Source organism: Atractosteus spatula, chromosome 5 (genome assembly GCF_055471065.1).
Source record: "Atractosteus spatula isolate fAtrSpa1 chromosome 5, fAtrSpa1.hap1, whole genome shotgun sequence".
Lineage (NCBI taxonomy): Eukaryota > Metazoa > Chordata > Actinopteri > Semionotiformes > Lepisosteidae > Atractosteus > Atractosteus spatula.
This window is the reverse complement of record NC_142710.1, coordinates 10,896,921-10,920,215: the sequence shown is the minus strand read 5'-3', so window position 1 is coordinate 10,920,215 and position 23,295 is coordinate 10,896,921. Positions and strand designations below refer to the sequence as shown.

The window sequence follows — 23,295 nt, the reverse complement described above, 5'->3', positions numbered from 1 at the left end:
TGTGTGTGTTAAACTGAGTGTGAGACAGTGTCTCTGCTGGGATCAGTGTGTGTGTTAAACTGAGTGTGAGACAGTGTCTCTGCTGGGATCAGTGCTGTGTGTTAAACTGAGTGTGAGACAGTGTCTCTGCTGGGGTCAGTGTGTGTGTTAAACCGAGTGTGAGAGAGTGTCTCTGCTGGGATCAGTGTGTGTGTTAAACTGAGTGTGAGACAGTGTCTCTGCTGGGGTCAGTGCTGTGTGTTAAACTGAGTGTGAGACAGTGTGTCTCTGCTGGGGTCAGTGTGTGTTAAACTGAGTGTGAGACAGCGTGTCTCTGCTGGGATCAGTGTGTGTGTTAAACTGAATGTGAGACAGCGTGTCTCTGCTGGGATCAGTGTGTGTGTTAAACTGAGTGTGAGACAGTGTCTCTGCTGGGGTCAGTGCTGTGTGTTAAACTGAGTGTGAGACAGTGTCTCTGCTGGGATCAGTGCTGTGTGTTAAACTGAGTGTGAGACAGTGTGTCTCTGCTGGGATCAGTGTGTGTGTTAAACTGAGTGTGAGACACCGTGTCTCTGCTGGGATCAGTGTGTGTGTTAAACTGAGTGTGAGACAGCGTGTCTCTGCTGGGATCAGTGTGTGTGTGTGTGTGTGTTAAACTGAGTGTGAGACAGCGTGTCTCTGCTGGGATCAGTGTGTGTGTGTGTTAAACTGAGTGTGAGACAGCGTGTCTCTGCTGGGATCAGTGTGTGTGTTAAACTGAGTGTGAGACAGCGTGTCTGCTGGGATCAGCGCTGTGTGTTAAACTGAGTGTGAGACAGCGTGTCTCTGCTGGGATCAATGTGTGTGTTAAACTGAGTGTGAGACAGTGTCTCTGCTGGGATCAGTGTGTGTGTTAAACTGAGTGTGAGACAGTGTCTCTGCTGGGATCAGTGTGTGTGTTAAACTGAGTGTGAGACAGTGTCTCTGCTGGGATCAGTGTGTGTGTGTGTTAAACTGAGTGTGAGACAGCGTGTCTCTGCTGGGATCAGTGTGTGTGTGTGTTAAACTGAGTGTGAGACAGCGTGTCTCTGCTGGGATCAGTGTGTGTGTTAAACTGAGTGTGAGACAGTGTCTCTGCTGGGATCAGTGTGTGTGTTAAACTGAGTGTGAGACAGCGTGTCTGCTGGGATCAGCGCTGTGTGTTAAACTGAGTGTGAGACAGCGTGTCTCTGCTGGGATCAATGTGTGTGTTAAACTGAGTGTGAGACAGTGTCTCTGCTGGGATCAGTGTGTGTGTTAAACTGAGTGTGAGACAGTGTCTCTGCTGGGATCAGTGTGTGTGTTAAACTGAGTGTGAGACAGTGTCTCTGCTGGGATCAGTGTGTGTGTTAAACTGAGTGTGAGACAGCGTGTCTGCTGGGATCAGCGCTGTGTGTTAAACTGAGTGTGAGACAGCGTGTCTCTGCTGGGATCAATGTGTGTGTTAAACTGAGTGTGAGACAGTGTCTCTGCTGGGATCAGTGTGTGTGTTAAACTGAGTGTGAGACAGTGTGTCTGCTGGGATCAGTGTGTGTGTTAAACTGAGTGTGAGACAGTGTCTCTGCTGGGATCAGTGTGTGTGTTAAACTGAGTGTGAGACAGCGTGTCTCTCTGCTGGGATCAGTGTGTGTGTGTTAGAGTGAGACGGTGTCTCGGCTGTCGTCAGTGCTGTGTGTTAAACAGTGTTGCTGCCTGTGTTTCTCGATCACTGTCGTTAATACATGATCTACTCTTTTCCCTATAAAGGAGAGTTATAATGACATTAAGGTACTGGTGGAATAGGTGCTTCAAGTGTTAACTGCACCCTCAAGTCATTCGGAGCCCACCTCTGAATTTCAACAGAGAATTATCCATTTGAAACGAACATTTCCAGTTGTATTCTATGCAAGCCCCAGCCTCTTAGGAGGAAAGTGCGATAAGAAATACATCCGAACAACTACGGATGAGAGATTGTTCCCAGTCATCAAGGAGAAAAATATCATTCAAAACTGAGACAGTCATTCTCTTAATTCTGCTAGAACCGAGTACATCACTCCCCCCAGGCCACCAAAGAACGAAAGACATTCCTTTTCAGATCCTGAACAACACGGATCCCGCTGAGGAATGCCGTCTGGGAAGCGGACAGTGAAACGAGCAGCTTTTCTGCTGTCGCCGCTCGACAGCTTTCCGGCCCAGTGCTCGTCACATTCGTGCATGTCTGACTCGGAGGCAGCTGTTCGCAGGGCTCTGAGCTCAACCCGCGGAGCTCGTCTAATGTTATCATATATTTGTATATAATTTCATGGGAAATTCTCATGTTGGCAAGGTTTTACAAGCGTGTAGAGTACAGAAAAAAAAAACCGTGAAACCTGTGCTTTAAAGAATTTTTAAATACTCGAATTCCCCAAAAGTATTTTAAAATAAGCTTGGTGAGTAGGGTTATCAAACTCTTTCAGCAGATTAAGCAAACGTACTGAGTGTGACCCCTAACCCCACACGTCCTCGGCTCTGCTGACAACAGGTGTTCTTGTGTCTCACTGTGCCGCCTCGCTGTGTCGTGTGTGACGAGCGGTTGTGTGTTTTCGTTTTTCCAGGAGGCGCGTTCGGATGACGCGGCTTCGGCGCGCCGCCCTCTTGCAGTGCACAGACGGACTTCTCGTCTCCTGGTTTCTCTCTCTTCTTGACTCCCGGGTGGAAAACGGGACCGTTCACAAGGAAAGTCACTCGTCAGAGAGATTGTTTGTTTGTTTGTTTGTTTGTTTGTTTGTTTTTAAATGTTCTCGAGTACACCGCGAAGAAAACGTAGGAGTTCCGCGTCTCTTCCCACAGACTGCCCGCCGCCCGGAGGTTATTCAGACACGGCCAGGACGGGTACGAACCGATTCTCCGATTCTTTTTAAAGAGGGTGAGACTTGTTTTTGAAGTACACGGACGTTTCAGGCACTCCACGGTGAAGGGTGTAAAAGTCCTCCAGCGTGACAGCGCCATTTAACATTGTGAGACGAATGTCCTCTTAAAAGCTCTTTTCTTCTCTCTTTTAAAGCACTGAGACCAACAAAAGTGCAGTGGTTCGTGGGAAACACAAAATCTTTATCTCTATATTTTTTAAAATTCTTTATTTGAACAAATATACACAAAGGATCCACAAAAATACAGACCGTAAGAACTAATAAGCAACTTTCCTCTTTAAATAAAACAATTCCTACGCTTATACAGCGCTTTTCTGGACACCCCACTCAGAGCTCCTTACAGTAATGGGGATCCCCCCCACCCCCACCAGTGTGTACCCCCACCTGGATGAGGCTTCAGTCTGCTCCCCACACAGCAGCTCTCAGAGCGATGAGGACAGGTCAGAGGTCATTAATAATATCCTTATACTTATATAGCGCCTTTCTGGACGCCCCGCTGGTGGTGGGGATCCCCTCCGGCAGCAGCAGTGTGGAGCCCCACCAGTGCGCTCACACACAGCAGCTCTCAGAGCGAGGAGGACAGGTCAGAGGTCATCAGGGGTTACTAGGAGGCCAGGACTGGTCAAGACCAGGGGGACACCGGGTAACACCCCGACTCTTTTATAGAGACACCCCAGGATTCTTCATGACCACAGAGAGTCAGGACCCCGGTTTTACGTCTCATCTGAAGGACGGAGCCCTCTTACAGTCCAGTGTCCCCGTCAGTGTCCAGCCCTAGTCTTTTATAGCTCACCATCACTGTACTGGGGCATCAGGACCCACACAGAGCGCAGGGAGAGAGCGCCCCCTGCTGGCCCCACTCACCCCTCTCCCAGGAGTGTCCCCTCCAGGTACTGGCCAGGCTCCCCCTGCTGGGCTCCAGTGGGCTGGGAGCTGGGTGAGAGCGCCCCCTGCTGGCCCCACTCACCCCTCTCCCAGGAGTCTCCCCTCCAGGTACTGGCCAGGCTCCCCCTGCTGGGCTCCAGTGGGCTGGGAGCTGGGTGAGAGTGCCCCCTGCTGGGCTCCAGTGGGCTGGGAGCTGGGTGAGAGCGCCCCCTGCTGGGCTCCAGTGGGCTGGGAGCTGGGAGCTGCAGGGTGATGTGATATGGTTGCTGGAGGAGGTGTTCAGGGCGCTCGTGCACGTCTGGTTCCACCACTTCGACCAGATCCGCGACATGGACATGGTCGCCCACGCCAGAACCTTTACCACTTCGTGACTGAGCACCGGCTCGTGGACAGCAAGGAGCTGTAGCCCTTGGTGAGTGAGTGTGTCTGAGTGAGTGTGAGAGTGTCTGAGTGAGTGAGTGTGTGTGTGTGTCTGAGTGAGTGTGTGAGTGTGTGTGAGAGTGTCTGAGTGAGTGAGTGTGTGTCAGTACCTGATGAAGGTCTTGAAGGCGGTACTGTGGGGGTTGATACACAGAGGGAGAGAGAGACAGTGTGTGTGTGTGTGTCAGTACCTGATGAAGGTCTTGAAGGCGGTACTGTGGGGGTTGATACACAGGGGAGAGAGAGACTGTGTGTGTGTGTGTCAGTACCTGATGAAGGTCTTGAAGGCGGTACTGTGGGGGTTGATACACAGGGGAGAGAGAGACTGTGTGTGTGTGTGTTGCAGCCTCCATCTTCCTGTTTCTGTAGATGGCAGAAGCACCAGGATTATTTACAAGTGTTTGGCATAAAATGGGGGGTTTTATTTTTGTAATGATTTGCGATTACTTCAGTTCCATTGTAAATAATTCGAAAATATCCCTTTGGAGTGGACTTCGTTACTACACTGGCACGTTATCGTCTACTCAAAGTGACGGGTCTGGGGGGAGTCCCGTGTCTGAAGAGTTTAAAGCCGATGGAAACGCGTATTTACAGACCACGTGACAACAGTGCGGACTCGATCTTTATTCACTGTTTAGTCTTTTTTCTTCATGTGTATGTTTTTTGTTTTTATTGTTCAAATAAAACGTTTTAAAAAAAAAACAAACTCGTCTTGCGTTCAGTGATAGTGCTCGTCCGGTAACACAAACCAAGGAGGGAAGATATCAATAACGAGACCACCGCTGGGCTCAGAGTGAGACTTCCTGTGTGCGCCAGGTGGGGGTTTTGTTTTTTTAAATAGCGTGTCAGTGACGTTGTGTGTTTTTACCTCCCAGGCGTTGACGGAAGGCGTGCTGTGGGATTGCTTTGCGTCAATAACGCCGTTTTTCAGAGGGGTTTTTAACTTGGGGGGGGGGGGGGACCCCGATGGTGGCTGGCTGTTGTCTTGCGTCACGCGTGTTCAAGACACCGAGCCCAGGCTTGACATCGCGCTCTTCTGAGCCGTGTCATACCCACACACACACAGCTAAAGCGCTCAGTGCACGCGTCGCACTCCACCTCTGGCTTTCTGGGGGCTGCTGGGTGATTTACAGATGCGTAACAGTTTCTGCCTTTTCAAAACATTGCCAGTCATCCACTCTGTGCCCAGGAGCCGGTTCTTTGTTGTGCGCTAACTCCGTGTCACAGCTACGGTCTGTCAGCATCACTTTGGATGGGATCACGGTTGCTGCTTACACTTGTCCCTGTCCATCCCTGCACTGTCCCAGTCTGGGAACAGCGAGCGGGCTTCTAAACCCCAGCAGCTGTAGCAAAGACACTTACCCGACAAAAACAAGGTGACGTACTATTAGCTGAGGGACTTTACAGTAGATCTGAGGTATTTGTGGAGAGGCACAAATGCGTGTTTGGCTGGGAGGGGGGTGAGACTGCTCCCTGCACCATGGCTGCACTGTCCCAGTCTGGGAATGGGAGGTGCTCCATAAACCCCAGCAGTTTGACAGAGACAAAAACAGGGTGATTTTCGATTAGCTGAGGGACTGTGGAATCGAGTCCACCCGCCTGTGGAGAGCCCAGACCCAGACCCAGACCGGCAAGATGAGTGTGGACGTGAATGAAGGAGGGCGATTCTCTCTGGGCTGAGCGCCTCGACAGTGCGTGCTTCGCCGCTCTGGAGGGAGCACAAATATGCTTAGAGTTAAAAAGAAATGATGACACACAAAGGCCAGAGTCGAAATACAGCTCCTTCGAAAGCTCGCGTCTCTGAAAACCTTTTTCATTGAATGGGGCAAAAAAAAAAAACCATCCGTAAGAACAAAATACAGGAATGGCTATTTTTTTTTTTACAGGAGTATAAGTGGAAGGAAGGTGCTGTCAGATTAATAAAAACGAATTATCTTAGATTTGTCAAACATGGGGATTAGTGGAGGCGATTTACAATTCAAAACCGTGCCCCCAAAAACTTTCGGCCGAATGGTCGGGCAATGACAGCCATCCATGAAGAAATAGCACAGCAGCGGTTTCGCCCGCTGGCCTCCTGTGGCAGCGGAAGGACTTCGGCTATTCACAGACACTTCCGGATCACTCTTATGGCTTAAGGTTGCTTTTTTTTTTTTTTTTTACTTTTTATGTGAACAAGAGTGCGTATAGCATGTCAACAAACATCGTCCGGGGGGCATATTACAATATAAATCCACTTTATGGAAAAAAAAAAAGATGAAATGGAGTAAACAGAGGTGACGTCTTGGCGTTTGGCTGCTCTGTAAGTTCGCGTTGCCAGGGGGTTTTAAACCCTGCAGACACGGGACTCCCCCGGACCCGTCACTTGGGGTAGACGATGACGTGCCAGTGTAGTAATGAAGTCCACCCCAAAGGGATATCTGCGTAGTGTTTCCCATGGGATTAAACTTTAACATAACACCAGCACCGGCTTTTATTCTCCTTTCTAACACACACACACAGCGCTATTGACTTGAGCTGGGTCAGCCGCTGCTCAACGCCCTCAGCGCCCAAGGCGCACTTCCTCCTCTCCAGCGGGCGAGGGCGCTGCCATATCGACGCTGAACTCTTCCTTTTTAAATAGAAGTTTGCAAACCCAGGCAGAAGTTTTTTTTTTATATATATATACCACGGGACATAACGAAAAACGAAAAATAAGTGTTGAAACAGTTTCAGGGCTGCTTCCGCGCGGCTAGCTTACCTGGACACACGTCTGCGATGGCAGAACTGGTCGGGTCCAGGAGATTCCACGGTGTGGGTCCGGCGAGAATGGGGACGAGAGCTCTTGTCGGTGGAGAGACGGGTGAGGTCAAAACCGGCAGGAGAACAGAGGCGACACGAAGACGCCCCGTTCTAGAGTTCAACGCGAACACGATGATAATAACAATAATGGTTACATTATTGTTATTATCAACGGGGGCGCCCTTGCCGCGTTAGGTCGGCCCCCCACGTCGGGGGCTCGAACCCGGGACTCCCGCGTCGCTCAGCAGGGACCCAGCCCGGTGAGCTGAAGAGAGATCTCTCCACAGCCCAGTAGCTGTGGTCCTGCTATCACTGGGAAGGGCGGCGACGTCACCTGCTCTGGTAAGCCGGCTCTTACACAGTGCCTGTCGGCCGTAAGCGTTACAATAATAACAATAACAATAATAACAATAATAATAATGATTGCTTATACTTGTACAGCACTCTTCTGGACACCCCACTCAGAGCTCTTCCCAGGTCATGGGGACCCCCTCCACCCCCACCAGTGTGCAGCCCCACCTGGATGATGCTCCAGTCTGCTCCCCACACAGCAGCTCTCAGTGGGGAGGAGAGCAGAGCGATGAGGACAGGTCAGAGAGGGGGGCTATTAGGAGGCCAGGACTGGTCAAGGCCAGGGGGACACGATGGCTTACGTGTCCTGGGTCATACTGAGCAGAAATCTTTGATTCCTTGGTTTGTTAACTGCCTGCATACAAGCCTGTTTAGGATCGATTCGCAAAATGTTCCGATTCAACATTTAAAGGTAGAAATGTTACAAATTAAAGATTTTTAGATAGATCAGACTTTATTGATCCCGAAGGGAAATTGATGTGTTACAGCAGTCCAGCCCAAGACAAGCAAAAACAGACATCAGAATAGACGAAACATTAAGAGTACGTACAGCAGTACAAAATAAATATAAAATACAGTAAATAAATAAAAATAAATACACAGGTGTGTGCAAAATATGATCACAGGCACGGTAAAAACAATAAAATATGTGCAAAACGTGCAGAGGTGTGTACAGATTGAGTGTCCAGAAAGTACAATGGAGCAGCGTGCTGTCCACAGACGAGCACACGAGGGGCTTTTCATAAAAAAAAATGTCACTAGCCACACGCTATTCTGAAACACAGCCCCCGCAAAACCTGAGCAACCAACTCCTCTGGCCGGGAAGTGTTTTTTTTTTAAAAGAATTTTTTATTAAATGTATAAAGAATTTACAAATACAAATACAATCAGAGGATCAAATTAGGTACAAGAGAACAAACACAAACAGAAAAATAAACAGTTAACCGCCAGAGGTAATAAGTAAGTTATATGATTAAATTGTATTTTTTACATATATCATATGTTTTCCGTGCTTTATTATTTCTCACATTTTTAATAGAATTTAAATAGTGTTTCAGCTCCACCTCAAAAGAACTAAAAAGGGGAGTATTATTAGACCATTTGGATTTATGGATGTGAAATTTACCAAGAATGATTAATAAATTGACTAGAAATAAATGCTCTTTTTCCAAATTTTCTACTAAACAGTACAATAAAATGTCAAAATCCTTCAATCTAAAAAACACTTTTAATTGCCTGCAAACAAAACTCTGTAAATCCGTCCAAAACAACTTCACAAACCTACACCTAACAAATAAATGCACCAAAGATTCCTTTTCTGCCCGACAAAAAACACAGATCATCCTGCTCATGCTTAAATTTAAAGAGTACTAATTTCACTGGATAAAACTTATGAATAATTTTAAACGATATCTCTTTAACTTTATTTGTAATACAAAATCTATCAGGAGTTGTCCAAACTAACTTCCAGTTAATGTTTTCAAACATTGCATTCCAAAAAGACAAACAAGAGGGGATAAGATGGGGTTTACAAAGATTTCTAATAGGAGTATTGTTACACTTCTTATCCTTTATTTCCAAGATACTAATGCCTTACATAATGCTATTATTAATATGAAGAGCCAAAGTCTGAGTTACTAATAAAAAGAGAAAAGGAGATATTGGACATCCCTGCCTAATACCTCTGCCAATTTCAAATCTCGGAGATGTACCATTTTGTAATCTGACTGAGCTATTACACCCATTATAAAGAGTCTTAACAACATTCTGAAAATATTCACCAAAACCAAAAAATTCTAAACACTTAAAAATAAATGTATGCTCCGCTGTATCAAAAGCTTTATAAAAGTCAACAAATAAAATATAACTATCATCTTCTATAAGATCACTGTAATCTATCAGATCCAGAATTAAACGGATATTGTTGCAAATATGCCTGCCTTTCATAAAACCAGATTGCGTCTCATCAATAATCTGAGCCAACCCTTTCTTTAATCTATTCGCAAATATCAAAGCTAATAATTTTGCATCATTATTCAACAGAGTTATAGGTCTCCAATTTTCTAACATTAGCTTATCCTTGTCAGGTTTGGGAATAAGTGAAATCAATCCCTGTTTCAGAGAAGGTGGCATTTCTTTTTTTTTTGTATAGCTTCTTCAAAAACACCAAATAAAAAATCAATTAACAAATCTTGAAAACATTTATAAAATTCACTACATAAACCGTCATCCACCTGGCCGGGAAGTGTGTCAGCTGTTGTATCTGATCTAATACGTCATCTCCCGTTTCGTCTCTCTCGTGTTTACGGACCCCTGAGCAACCGGAAACCCCCAGAGAGGAAACATCCGGGGCGGGACGGAGTCAAGGGGAGGGGGCGGGGCTCCTCTCTCTTTTCTGTCGGCGCAGACGCCGCTCTCGCAAGCTGGCGGCGCGGAGGGCGGAGGGGGAGACGTCCCCTTTAAGGCAGCCAGCGCGGCCGAGCGGGCTGGTCGACGGAAAAGGAAAGAACAGGGAAAAAAAGGGAGAGAAAGAGAGCGAGAGAGAGAGAGAGAGAGAGAGAGAGAGCGAGCGAGAGCGAGAGAGAGAGAGAGGGAGGGAGGAAGGAAGGAAGGAAAAAAATAAAGATGGCATCCTTCGGCGTCGCCGTCCGAGGCGGGGGAGCGGCCGGCGGCCGGCCGGGAGCGCTGTGACGCGGGCGGGCGGGCGACGGGACGCGACACCGCGGCTTGGACTCTCCCGGCGGGCCCGAGCGAGCCCCGGGCGGCGACAGCGGCAACAACAACAACAATAACAACAACAACAACAACACGGGCGATAATAATCCCGGCGGCACCAGTGACGCGGCCAGCGGCCAGCGGCCAGCGCGGTCTGGGCGGCGCATGTGGGCCTCGCCGGCCCGGTTCGCTTCGGTTCGGTTCGCCGGCGCCCCGCACGGCTCAGCCCGGCTCAGCCCGGCGGCTCTCCCAGGACGGTCCCGGACGGTCCCGGGGAGTCGGGCCGGCTGCCGGACCCGGACCCGACCGGCTCGAGAGTTCGGGGGCTTACTGAGCCGGACCGCCCCCAGGGCCCGCACCTGACCCCCCCCCCAACACCGACCCCCGGTCCGATCCGGTCCGGTCCACCAGCACACTCGCCCCGAGTCTTGAAGCAACTAATGAGTAACTCCTGAGTGGAGCCTCACTCAGTTGTAATAATAATTATTATTATTGTTGTTCTTATTGTTGTTGTTATTATTATTATTACTCGGAATGGACGCTGCCTGGAGTAGTTTCCTCTTTCAGGTGAGGAATATCAGGACCCCCAGTATGACTTCTCGTGTGTGTGTGAGTGTGTGGTCTCTGTGTGAGGTGTGAGGGTGTGTGTGTGTGTGATCTGTGTATGAGGTGTGAGGTGGGGTCTGAGTGTGTGGTCTCTGTGTGAGGTGTGAGGGTGTGTGTGATCTGTGTGTGAGGTGTGAGGTGTGAGGTGGGGTCTGAGTGTGTGGTCTCTGTGTGAGGTGGGATCTGAGTGTGTGGTCTCTGTGTGAGGTGGGGTGTGATGGTGTTTGTGAGTGTGTTGTCTCTGAGGGGGGGTGTGAGTATGTGATCTCTGAGGTGTGAGGGATGTGTGTGATCTCTGTGTGAGGGGGGTGTGAGTGTGTGATCTGTGTGTGAGGGGGGTGTGAGTGTGTGATCTGTGTGTGAGGTGTGAGGGGGGTGTGAGTGTGTGATCTCTGTGTGAGGGGGGTGTGAGTGTGTGATCTCTGTGAGGGGGGGGTGTGAGTGTGTGATCTCTGTGAGGTGTGAGGGGGGTGTGAGTGTGTGGTCTCTGTGTGAGGGGGGGTGTGAGTGTGTGATCTCTGTGAGGTGTGAGGGGGGGTGTGAGTGTGTGATCTCTGTGAGGGGGGGGTGTGAGTGTGTGATCTCTGTGAGGTGTGAGGGGGGTGTGAGTGTGTGGTCTCTGTGTGAGGGGGGTGTGAGTGTGTGGTCTGTGTGGGGGGGTGTGTGTGAGTGTGTGATGTCTGAGGTGTGAGGGGGGTGTGTGAGTGTGTGGTCTCTGTGTGAGGGGGGGTGTGAGTGTGTGATCTCTGTGAGGTGTGAGGGGGGTGTGTGAGTGTGATCTCTGTGTGAGGGGGGTGTGAGTGTGTGGTCTGTGTGAGGTGTGAGGGGGGGTGTGTGATCTCTGTATGAGGTGTGAGGGGTGTAGGTGATCTCTGTGAGTGTGTGATCTCTGTGAGGTGTGAGGGGGGGTGTGAATGTGTGGTCTCTGTGTGAGGGGGATGTGAGTGTGTGATCTCTGAAGGGGGGTGTGAGTGTGTGATATGTGTATGAGGTGTGTGAGTGTGTGATCTCTGTATGAGGTGGGTGTGTGTGGTCTCTGTGAGGTGTGGGGGGGGGTCTGAGTGTGTGATCTCTGTGTGAGGTGTGTGTATGTGTGTGTGGTCTCTGTGAGGTGTGAGGGGGTGTGTGAGTGTGTGATCTCTATGAGGTGTGTGTGTGAGGGGTGTGTGATCTCTGTATGAGGTGTGAGGGGTGTGTGATCTCTGTATGGTGTGTGAGGGGTGTGTGTGAGTGTGTGATCTCTGTATGAGGTGTGAGGGGTGTGTGAGGTCTGAGGGGTGTGAGTGAGTGTGTGATCTCTGTATGTGGTGTGAGGGTGGTGTGAGTGTGATCTCTGTGAGGTGTAAGGGGGGTGTGTGAGTGTGTGGTCTCTGTGTGAGGTGTGGGGGGGTGTGTGAGTGTGTGGTCTCTGTGTGAGGTGTGGGGGGCTGTGTGAGTGTGTGGTCTCTGTGAGGGGGGTGTGAGTGTGTGATCTCTGTGAGGTGTGAGGGGGGGTGTGAGTGTGTGGTCTGTGTGAGGTGTGGGGGGGGTGTGTGAGTGTGTGGTCTCTGTGTGAGGGGGGTGTGAGTGTGTGGTCTCTGTGAGGTGTGGGGGGGGGTGTGATCTCTGTATGAGGTGTGAGGGGTGTGTGTGGTCTCTGTGAGGTGTGGGGGGGGTGTGAATGTGTGGTCTGTGTGAGGTGTGAGGGGGGTGTGTGATCTCTGTATGAGGTATGAGGGGTGTGTGTGATCTCTGTGAGTGTGTGATCTCTGTGAGGTGTGAGGGGGGTGTGTGAATGTGTGGTCTCTGTGTGAGGGGGTGTGTGAGTGTGTAGTCCGTGTGAGGGGTGTGTGAGTGTGTGATCTCTGAGTTGGGGGTGTGAGTGTGTGATTTCTGTATGAGGGGGGTGTGAGTGTGATCTCTGAGGTGGGGGTGTGAGTGTGTGATCTCTGTATGAGGGGGGTGTGAGTGTGTGATATGTGTATGAGGTGGGTGTGTGTGGTCTCTGGGGGTCTGAGTGTGTGATCTCTGTGTGAGGTGTGTGGTCTCTGTGAGGTGTGAGGGGGTGTGTGAGTGTGTGATCTCTATGAGGTGTGTGATCTCTGTATGAGGTGTGAGGGGTGTGTGATCTCTGTATGAGGTCTGAGGGGTGTGTGTGAGTGTGTGATCTCTCTGGTCTGAGGGGTGTGTGTGAGTGTGTGATCTCTGTATGAGGTGTGAGGGGTGTGTGTGAGTGTGTGATCTCTATATGTGGTGTGAGGGGGGTGTGAGTGTGATCTCTGTGAGGTGTAAGGGGGGTGTGTGAATGTGAGGGGTGTGTGTGAGTGTGTGGTCTCTATGTGAGGTGTGGGGTGTGTGTGTGTGAGTGTGTGGTCTCTGTGTGAGGTGTGAGGGGGGGTGTGAGTGTGTGGTCTCTGTGTGAGGGGGGGTGTGAGTGTGTGATCTCTGTGTGAGGGGGGTGTGAGTGTGTGATCTCTGTGAGGGTGTGTGTGATCTCTGTGCAGTGTGAGGGGGTGTGTGAGTGTGGTCTCTGTATGAGTTGTGTGTCTGTGAGTATGATTTCTGAGGTGTGAGTGTGTGGTCTGTGTGAGGGGCGTGTGAGTGTGATCTCTGTGAGGTGTGATTGTGTGGTCTGTGTGAGGGGGGTGTGCGTGTGATCTCTGTGTGAGGGGGGTGTGATTGTGTGGTCTCTGAGGGGGGTGTGAGTGTGTGATCTCTGTGAGGTGTGGGTGTGTGGTCTCTGTGTGGGGGGGGGTGTGAGTGTGTGGTCTCTGAGGGGGGTGTGGGTGTGTGGTCTCTGTGTGAGGTGTGAGGGGGGGTGTGAGTGTGTGGTCTCTGAGGGGGGTGTGAGTGTTTGATCTCTGTGAGGTGTGGGGGGGGGTGTGATCTCTGTATGAGGTGTGAGGGGTGTGTGTGGTCTCTGTGAGGTGTGGGGGGGGTGTGAGTGTGTGGTCTGTGTGAGGTGTGGGGTGTGTGTGTGAGTGTGTGGTCTCGGTGTGGGGGTGTGTGTCAGTGTGGTCTCTGTGTGACGGGGGTGTGTGTGTGTGATCTCTGTGAGGTGTGAGGGGGGGTGCGAGTGTGTGGTCTCGGTGTGAGGGGTGTGTGGGAGTGTGTGGTCTCTGTGTGAGGTGTGAGGGTGTGTGTCAGTGTGTGATCTTTGTATGAGGTGTGTGTCTGTGTGTGTGTGATCTCTGTGTGAGTGTGTGATATCTATGAGGTGTGTGAGTGTGTGACCTCTGTGTGAGGCGTGAGTGCGTGGTCTCTGTGTGAGGGTGTGTGTCAGTGTGTGATCTCTGTGTGAGGGGGTGTGTGATCTCTGTATGAGGTGTGTGTCTGTGAGTGTGTGGTGTCTATGTGAGTGTGTGGTCTCTGTGTGAGGTGCGTGTGTGAGTGTGTGGTCTCTGTGTGAGGTTTAAGGGTGTGGGTGTGTGTGGTCTCTGTGTGAGGTGTAAGGGTGTGTGTGATCTGTGTGTGAGGTGGGGTCTGAGTGTGTGATCTCTGTGTGAGGGTATGTGAGTGTGTGATCTCTGTGTGAGGTTTGAGGGTGTGTGCGAGTGTGTGAGGTGGAGTCTGAGTCTGAGTGTGTGATCTGTGAGGTGTGAGTGTGTGATCTCTGTGTGAGGGTGTGTGTGAGTGTGTGGTCTCTGTGTGAGGTGTGTGTGAGGTGTGAGGGTGTGTGCGAGTGTGTGATCTCTGTGTGAGGTGTGTGTCTGTGTGTGTGGTCTCAGTGTGAGGGTGTGTGTGTGAGTGGTGTCTGTGTGAGGTTTGAGGGTGTGTGCGAGTGTGTGATCTGTGTGTGGGGTGTGTGAGGGTGTGTGAGTGTGTGATATCTGTGTGGTGTGAGGTTTGAGGGTGTGTGCGATGTGTGATCTGTGTGTGGGGTGTGTGTGTGAGTGTGTGGTCTCTGTGTGAGGTGTGAGGGGGGTGTGAGTGTGTGGTCTCTGAGGTGTGAGGGTGTGTGAGTGTGTGATCTCTGTGTGAGGTTTGAGGGTGTGTGCGAGTGTGTGATCTGTGTGTGGGGTGTGTGATCTCTGTGTGAGGTTTGAGGGTGTGTGCGAGTGTGTGATCTGTGTGTGAGGGTGTGTGAGTGTGTGATCTCTGTGTGAGGTGTGAGGGTGTGTGCGAGTGTGTGATCTCTGTGTGAGGTGTGTGTCGGTGTGAGGGTGTGTGAGTGTGTGTGTGTGAGTGTGATCTCTGTGTGAGGTGTGTGTCTGTGTGAGTGTGTGTGTGTGAGTGTGATCTCTGTGTGAGGTGTGAGGGTGTGTGGTCTCTGTGTGAGGTGTGTGTCTGTGAGGGTGTGTGGTCTCTGTGTGAGGTGTGTGTCTGTGAGGGTGTGTGGTCTCTGTGTGAGGTGTGTGTCTGTGTGAGGGTGTGTGAGTGTGATCTCTGTGTGAGGTGTGTGTGATCTCTGTGAGGTGTGAGGGTGTGTGGTCTCTGTGAGGTGTGTGTTTGTGTGTGTGTGATCTCTGTGTGAGTGTGATCTCTGTGTGAGGTGTGTGTCTGTGTGTGTGTGTGATCTCTGTGTGAGGGTGTGTGTGTGAGTGTGTGTGTGATTTCTGTGTGAGGTGTGAGGTCTCTGTGTGAGGTGTGTGTCTGTGTGTGAGTGTGATCTCTGTGTGAGGTGTGTGTCTGTGAGGGTGTGTGTGTGAGTGTGATCTCTGTGTGAGGTGTGTGTGTGTGTGATCTCTGTGTGAGGTGTGAGGGTGTGTGGTCTCTGTGTGAGGTGTGTGTCTGTGTGTGTGTGATCTCTGTGTGTGTGTGATCTCTGTGTGAGGTGTGTGTGTGTGATCTCTGTGTGAGGTGTGAGTGTGTGATCTCTGTGTGAGGGTGTGTGTGTGGTCTCTGTGTGAGGTGTGAGGGTGTGTGTGTCTGTGTGTGTGTGTGATCTCTGTGTGAGGGTGTGTGGTCTCTGTGTGTGTCTGTGTGTGTGTGTGATCTCTGTGTGAGGGTGTGTGTGTGAGTGTGTGTGTGATCTCTGTGTGAGGTGTGTGGTCTCTGTGAGGTGTGTGTGTGTGTGAGATCTCTGTGTGAGGTGTGAGGGTGTGTGGTCTCTGTGTGAGGTGTGTGTCTGTGTGTGTGTGTGGTCTCTGTGTGAGGGTGTGTGTCTGTGTGTGTGTGAGTGTGTGTGTGATCTCTGTGTGAGGGTGTGTGATCTCTGTGTGAGGTGTGTGTCTGTGTGTGTGTGGTCTCTGTGTGAGGTGTGAGGGTGTGTGGTCTCTGTGAGGTGTGTGTCTGTGTGTGTGTGATCTCTGTGTGAGGTGTGAGGGTGTGTGGTCTCTGTGAGGTGTGTGTGTGTGTCTGTGTGTGTGTGTGGTCTCTGTGTGAGGTGTGTGTCTGTGTGTTCGTGGTCTCTGTGTGAGGGTGTGTGTCTGTGTGTGTGTGTGATCTCTGTGTGAGGGTGTGTGGTCTCTGTGTGAGGTGTGTGTCTGTGTGTGTGTGGTCTCTGTGTGAGGTGTGAGGGTGTGTGGTCTCTGTGTGAGGTGTGTGTCTGTGTGTGTGTGTGGTCTCTGTGTGAGGGTGTGTGTGTGTGTGAGTGTGTGTGTGATCTCTGTGTGAGGTGTGTGTCTGTGTGTGTGTGTGGTCTCTGTGTGAGGTGTGAGGGTGTGTGGTCTCTGTGTGAGGTGTGTGTCTGTGTGTGTGTGTGATCTCTGTGTGAGGTGTGAGGGTGTGTGGTCTCTGTGTGAGGTGTGTGTCTGTGTGTTCGTGGTCTCTGTGTGAGGTGTGAGGGTGTGTGGTCTCTGTGAGGTGTGTGTCTGTGTGTGTGTGATCTCTGTGTGAGGTGTGAGGGTGTGTGGTCTCTGTGTGTGGTGTGTGTGTGTGTCTGTGTGTGTGTGTGGTCTCTGTGTGAGGTGTGAGGGTGTGTGGTCTCTGTGTGAGGTGTGTGTCTGTGTGTGTGTGGTCTCTGTGTGAGGTGTGTGGTCTCTGTGTGAGGGTGTGTGTCTGTGTGTGAGTGTGTGTGTGATCTCTGTGTGAGGTGTGTGTCTGTGTGTGTGTGTGATCTCTGTGTGAGGTGTGAGGGTGTGTGGTCTCTGTGTGAGGTGTGAGGGTGTGTGGTCTCTGTGTGAGGTGTGTGTCTGTGTGTGTGTGTGATCTCTGTGTGAGGTGTGAGGGTGTGTGGTCTCTGTGTGGGGTGTGTGTCTGTGTGTGTGTGTGGTCTCTGTGTGAGGTGTGAGGGTGTGTGGTCTCTGTGTGAGGTGTGTGTCTGTGTGTGTGTGTGGTCTCTGTGTGAGGTGTGTGTCTGTGTTCGTGGTCTCTGTGTGAGGGTGTGTGTGTGTGATCTCTGTGTGAGGTGTGAGGGTGTGTGGTCTCTGTGTGAGGTGTGTGTGTGTGTGTCTGTGTGTGTGTGGTCTCTGTGTGAGGTGTGAGGGTGTGTGGTCTCTGTGTGAGGTGTGTGTGTGTGTCTGTGTGTGTGTGGTCTCTGTGTGAGGTGTGAGGGTGTGTGGTCTCTGTGTGAGGTGTGTGTCTGTGTGTGTGTGGTCTCTGTGAGGTGTGAGGGTGTGTGGTCTCTGTGAGGTGTGTGTTTGTGTGTGTGTGATCTCTGTGTGAGTGTGATCTCTGTGTGAGGTGTGTGTCTGTGTGTGTGTGTGATCTCTGTGTGAGGGTGTGTGTGTGAGTGTGTGTGTGATCTCTGTGTGAGGTGTGAGGGTGTGTGGTCTCTGTGTGAGGTGTGTGTCTGTGTGTGTGTGGTCTCTGTGTGAGGTGTGAGGGTGTGTGGTCTCTGTGTGAGGTGTGTGTCTGTGTGTGTGTGTGGTCTCTGTGTGAGGGTGTGTGTCTGTGTGTGTGTGAGTGTGTGTGTGATCTCTGTGTGAGGTGTGTGTCTGTGTGTGTGTGTGATCTCTGTGTGAGGTGTGAGGGTGTGTGGTCTCTGTGAGGTGTGTGTGGTCTCTGTGTGAGGTGTGTGTGTGTGTCTGTGTGTGTGTGGTCTCTGTGTGAGGTGTGAGGGTGTGTGGTCTCTGTGTGAGGTGTGTGTGTGTCTGTGTGTGTGTGGTCTCTGTGTGAGGTGTGAGGGTGTGTGGTCTCTGTGTGAGGTGTGTGTCTGTGTGTGTGTGTGGTCTCTGTGAGGTGTGAGGGTGTGTGGTCTCTGTGAGGTGTGTTTGTGTGTGTGTGATCTCTGTGAGTGTGATCTCTGTGTGAGGTGTGTGTCTGTGTGTGTGTGTGTGAGTGTGTGTGTGAGGTGTGAGGGTGTGTGGTCTCTGTGTGAGGTGTGTGTCTGTGTGAGTGTGATCTCTGTGTGAGGTGTGAGGGTGTGTGTGTGAGTGTGATCTCTGTGAGGTGTGTGTGTGTGGTCTCTGTGTGAGGTGTGAGGGTGTGTGATCTCTGTGTGAGGTGTGAGGATGTGTGTGTGAGTGTGATCTCTGTGTGAGGTGTGTGTGTGTGTGATCTCTGTGTGAGGTGTGAGGGTGTGTGTCTGTGTGTGTGTGGTCTCTGTGTGAGGTGTGAGGGTGTGTGGTCTCTGTGTGAGGTGTGTGTGTGTGTGTGTGTGTGTGTGGTCTCTGTGTGAGGGTGTGTGGTCTCTGTGTGAGGTGTGTGTCTGTGTGTGTGTGTGGTCTCTGTGAGGTGTGAAGGTGTGTGGTCTCTGTGAGGTGTGTGTGTGAGTGTGATCTCTGTGTGAGGTGTGTGTCTGTGTGTGTGTGTGATCTCTGTGTGAGGGTGTGTGTGTGAGTGTGTGTGTGATTTCTGTGTGAGGTGTGAGGGTGTGTGGTCTCTGTGTGAGGTGTGTGTCTGTGTGTGAGTGTGATCTCTGTGTGAGGTGTGTGTCTGTGTGAGGGTGTGTGTGTGAGTGTGATCTCTGTGTGAGGTGTGTGTGTGTGTGGTCTCTGTGTGAGGTGTGAGGGTGTGTGGTCTCTGTGTGAGGTGTGTGTCTGTGTGTGTGTGGTCTCTGTGTGAGGGTGTGAGTGTGTGTGTGATCTCTGTGTGAGGTGTGAGGGTGTGTGTGGTCTCTGTGTGAGGTGTGAGGGTGTGTGGTCTCTGTGTGAGGTGTGTGTGTGTGTGTGATCTCTGTGTGAGGTGTGAGGGTGTGTGGTCTCTGTGTGAGGTGTGTGTGTGTGGTCTCTGTGTGAGGGTGTGTGTCTGTGTGTGTGTGATCTCTGTGTGAGGTGTGAGGGTGTGTGGTCTCTGTGTGAGGTGTGTCTGTGTGTGTGTGATCTCTGTGTGAGGTGTGAGGGTGTGTGGTCTCTGTGTGAGGTGTGTGTGGTCTCTGTGTGAGGTGTGAGGGTGTGTGGTCTCTGTGTGAGGTGTGTGTCTGTGTGTGTGTGTGATCTCTGTGTGAGGTGTGAGGGTGTGTGGTCTCTGTGTGAGGTGTGTGTGTGTCTGTGTGTGTGTGTGGTCTCTGTGTGAGGTGTGTGTCTGTGTGTTCGTGGTCTCTGTGTGAGGGTGTGTGTCTGTGTGTGTGTGTGATCTCTGTGTGAGGTGTGAGGGTGTGTGGTCTCTGTGTGAGGTGTGTGTCTGTGTGTGTGTGGTCTCTGTGTGAGGTGTGAGGGTGTGGTCTCTGTGTGAGGTGTGTGTCTGTGTGTGTGTGTGGTCTCTGTGTGAGGGTGTGTGTGATCTCTGTGTGAGGTGTGTGTCTGTGTGTGTGTGTGATCTCTGTGTGAGGTGTGAGGGTGTGTGGTCTCTGTGTGAGGTGTGTGTGTGTGGTCTCTGTGTGAGGTGTGAGGGTGTGTGGTCTCTGTGTGAGGTGTGTGTCTGTGTGTTCGTGGTCTCTGTGTGAGGGTGTGTGTCTGTGTGTGTGTGTGGTCTCTGTGTGAGGGTGTGTGTGATCTCTGTGTGAGGTGTGTGTCTGTGTGTGTGTGTGTGATCTCTGTGTGAGGTGTGAGGGTGTGTGGTCTCTGTGTGAGGTGTGTGTGTGTGATCTCTGTGTGAGGTGTGAGGGTGTGTGGTCTCTGTGTGAGGTGTGTGTCTGTGTGTTCGTGGTCTCTGTGTGAGGGTGTGTGTCTGTGTGTGTGTGTGGTCTCTGTGTGAGGTGTGAGGGTGTGTGGTCTCTGTGTGAGGTGTGAGGGTGTGTGGTCTCTGTGTGAGGTGTGTGTCTGTGTGTGTGTGAGTGTGTGTGTGATCTCTGTGTGAGGTGTGAGGGTGTGTGGTCTCTGTGTGAGGTGTGTGTGTGTGGTCTCTGTGAGGTGTGAGGGTGTGTGGTCTCTGTGTGAGGTGTGAGGGTGTGTGGTCTCTGTGTGAGGTGTGTGTCTGTGTGTTCGTGGTCTCTGTGTGAGGGTGTGTGTCTGTGTGTGTGTGTGGTCTCTGTGTGAGGTGTGAGGGTGTGTGGTCTCTGTGTGAGGTGTGTGTGTGTGTCTGTGTGTGTGTGTGGTCTCTGTGAGGTGTGTGTCTGTGTGTTCGTGGTCTCTGTGTGAGGGTGTGTGTGTGTGATCTCTGTGTGAGGTGTGAGGGTGTGTGGTCTCTGTGTGAGGTGTGAGGGTGTGTGGTCTCTGTGTGAGGTGTGTGTGTGTGTCTGTGTGTGTGTGGTCTCTGTGTGAGGTGTGAGGGTGTGTGGTCTCTGTGTGAGGTGTGTGTCTGTGTGTGTGTGTGGTCTCTGTGTGAGGTGTGTGTGTGTGTGTCTGAGTGTGTGTGTGGTCTCTGTGTGAGGTGTGAGGGTGTGTGGTCTCTGTGTGAGGTGTGTGTGTGTCTGTGTGTGTGATCTCTGTGTGAGGTGTGAGGGTGTGTGGTCTCTGTGTGAGGTGTGTGTCTGTGTGTGTGTGTGGTCTCTGTGTGAGGTGTGAGGGTGTGTGGTCTCTGTGTGAGGTGTGTGTGTGTGGTCTCTGTGTGAGGTGTGTGTGTGTGTCTGTGTGTGTGTGATCTCTGTGTGAGGTGTGTGTGTGAGTGTGTGTGTGGTCTCTGTGTGAGGGTGTGTGTCTGTGTGTGTGTGAGTGTGTGTGTGATCTCTGTGTGAGGTGTGAGGGTGTGTGGTCTCTGTGTGAGGTGTGTGTCTGTGTGTGTGTCTGTGTGTGAGGTGTGTGTGTGTGTGTCTGTGTGTGTGTGTGTGTGTGTGTGTGTGTGTGTGTGTCTGTGTGTGTGATCCTCCAGCAGGACTGTGGCCTCTCTCAGGTCAGCTACACCAGCCCTTTCTCACTGTCCCCTCCCCCTCCTCCCCAGACCCCGCCCACACAGACGCAAGGGGCGGGGCCACTGCACTCCGAGCTCCTCCCAGGTCTGGACGGGCCCCCACAGACCCCGCCCTCGGCGCACATGGCTCCGCCCCCGTCAACGGTGGACACAGCCGCCCTGAGCGAGGACCCCGAGCCAGGTGGGAGGAGTCAGGGGGAGGGGGCGTCGCCGGTGATGACCTGTCTCTCTGTCTCTCTCTCTCTCTCTCACCCCTCAGGGTGCAGTGTCGGTACTGACCTGTCTCTCTCTCTCAGTGAAGCCCCTCAGGGTGCAGTGTCAGTACTGACCTGTCTCTCTCTCTCTCAGTGAAGCCCCCTAGGGTGCAGTGTCGGTACTGACCTGTCTCTCTCTCCTGCCTGTCTCTCTCTCAGTGAAGCCCCTCAGGGTGCAGTGTCAGTACTGACCTGTCTCTCTCTCTCTCTCAGTGAAGCCCCCTAGGGTGCAGTGTCGGTACTGACCTGTCTCTCTCTCCTGCCTGTCTCTCTCTCAGTGAAGCCCCTCAGGGTGCAGTGTCGGTACTGACCTGTCTCTCTCTCTCTCTCAGTGAAGCCCCTCAGGGTGCAGTGTCGGTGCTGACCTGTCTCTCTCTCCTGCCTGTCTCTCTCTCAGTGAAGCCCCTCAGGGTGCAGTGTCAGTACTGACCTGTCTCTTTCTCTCAGTGAAGCCCCTCAGGGTGCAGTGTCGGTACTGACCTGTCTCTCTCTCTCAGTGAAGCCCCCCAGGGTGCAGTGTCAGTACTGACCTGTCTCTCTCTCTCAGTGAAGCCCCTCAGGGTGCAGTGTCAGTACTGACCTGTCTCTCTCTCCTGCCTGTCTCTCTCTCAGTGAAGCCCCCCAGGGTGCAGTGTCGGTACTGACCTGTCTCTCTCTCCTGCCTGTCTCTCTCTCAGTGAAGCCCCTCAGGGTGCAGTGTCAGTACTGACCTGTCTCTCTCTCTCTCTCAGTGAAGCCCCTCAGGGTGCAGTGTCAGTACTGACCTGTCTCTCTCTCTCTCAGTGAAGCCCCTCAGGGTGCAGTGTCGGTGCTGACCTGTCTCTCTCTCCTGCCTGTCTCTCTCTCAGTGAAGCCCCTCAGGGTGCAGTGTTGGTGCTGACCTGTCTCTCTCTCCTGCCTGTCTCTCTCTCAGTGAAGCCCCTCAGGGTGCAGTGTCGGTACTGACCTGTCTCTCTCTCAGTGAAGCCCCTCAGGGTGCAGTGTCAGTACTGACCTGTCTCTCTCTCTCTCAGTGAAGCCCCTCAGGGTGCAGTGTCAGTACTGACCTGTCTCTCTCTCTCTCTCTCAGTGAAGCCCCTCAGGGTGCAGTGTCAGTACTGACCTGTCTCTCTCTCCTGCCTGTCTCTCTCTCAGTGAAGCCCCTCAGGGTGCAGTGTCAGTACTGACCTGTCTCTCTCTCAGTGAAGCCCCTCAGGGTGCAGTGTCAGTACTGACCTGTCTCTCTCTCTCAGTGAAGCCCCTCAGGGTGCAGTGTCAGTACTGACCTGTCTCTCTCTCAGTGAAGCCCCTCAGGGTGCAGTGTCGGTGCTGACCTGTCTCTCTCTCTCTCTCTCAGTGAAGCCCCTCAGGGTGCAGTGTCAGTACTGACCTGTCTCTCTCTCTCTCTCTCAGTGAAGCCCCTCAGGGTGCAGTGTCAGTACTGACCTGTCTCTCTCTCAGTGAAGCCCCTCAGGGTGCAGTGTCAGTACTGACCTGTCTCTCTCTCTCTCTCAGTGAAGCCCCTCAGGGTGCAGTGTCAGTACTGACCTGTCTCTCTCTCTCTCTCTCAGTGAAGCCCCTCAGGGTGCAGTGTCAGTACTGACCTGTCTCTCTCTCCTGCCTGTCTCTCTCTCAGTGAAGCCCCTCAGGGTGCAGTGTCAGTACTGACCTGTCTCTCTCTCAGTGAAGCCCCTCAGGGTGCAGTGTCAGTACTGACCTGTCTCTCTCTCTCTCTCAGTGAAGCCCCTCAGGGTGCAGTGTCAGTACTGACCTGTCTCTCTCTCAGTGAAGCCCCTCAGGGTGCAGTGTCGGTGCTGACCTGTCTCTCTCTCAGTGAAGCCCCTCAGGGTGCAGTGTCAGTACTGACCTGTCTCTCTCTCTCTCTCTCAGTGAAGCCCCTCAGGGTGCAGTGTCGGTGCTGACCTGTCTCTCTCTCAGTGAAGCCCCTCAGGGTGCAGTGTCAGTACTGACCTGTCTCTCTCTCTCTCTCAGTGAAGCCCCTCAGGGTGCAGTGTCAGTACTGACCTGTCTCTCTCTCAGTGAAGCCCCTCAGGGTGCAGTGTCGGTGCTGACCTGTCTCTCTCTCAGTGAAGCCCCTCAGGGTGCAGTGTCAGTACTGACCTGTCTCTCTCTCTCTCTCTCTCAGTGAAGCCCCTCAGGGTGCAGTGTCGGTGCTGACCTGTCTCTCTCTCCTGCCTGTCTCTCTCTCAGTGAAGCCCCTCAGGGTGCAGTGTCAGTACTGACCTGTCTCTCTCTCTCAGTGAAGCCCCCCAGGGTGCAGTGTCAGTACTGACCTGTCTCTCTCTCTCTCTCAGTGAAGCCCCTCAGGGTGCAGTGTCGGTACTGACCTGTCTCTCTCTCAGTGAAGCCCCTCAGGGTGCAGTGTCAGTACT

General features: G+C 52.1%; 1 protein-coding gene across 1 annotated transcript in view; it reads left to right on the top strand.

The window, feature by feature from the left end:
• Positions 1-9,138: 9,138 nt before the first annotated feature.
• The window catches only part of LOC148834066 (myc-associated zinc finger protein-like), a 35,158-nt gene continuing 21,001 nt past the window's right edge, over positions 9,139-23,295 (top strand). The window contains exons 1-2 of the mRNA XM_088915396.1: positions 9,139-10,601; positions 20,700-20,850. Of these exons, the coding sequence (XP_088771522.1) occupies positions 10,569-10,601; positions 20,700-20,850 (184 nt within the window). The 5' untranslated portion in view covers positions 9,139-10,568. The remainder of the gene's footprint in view (positions 10,602-20,699; positions 20,851-23,295) is intronic.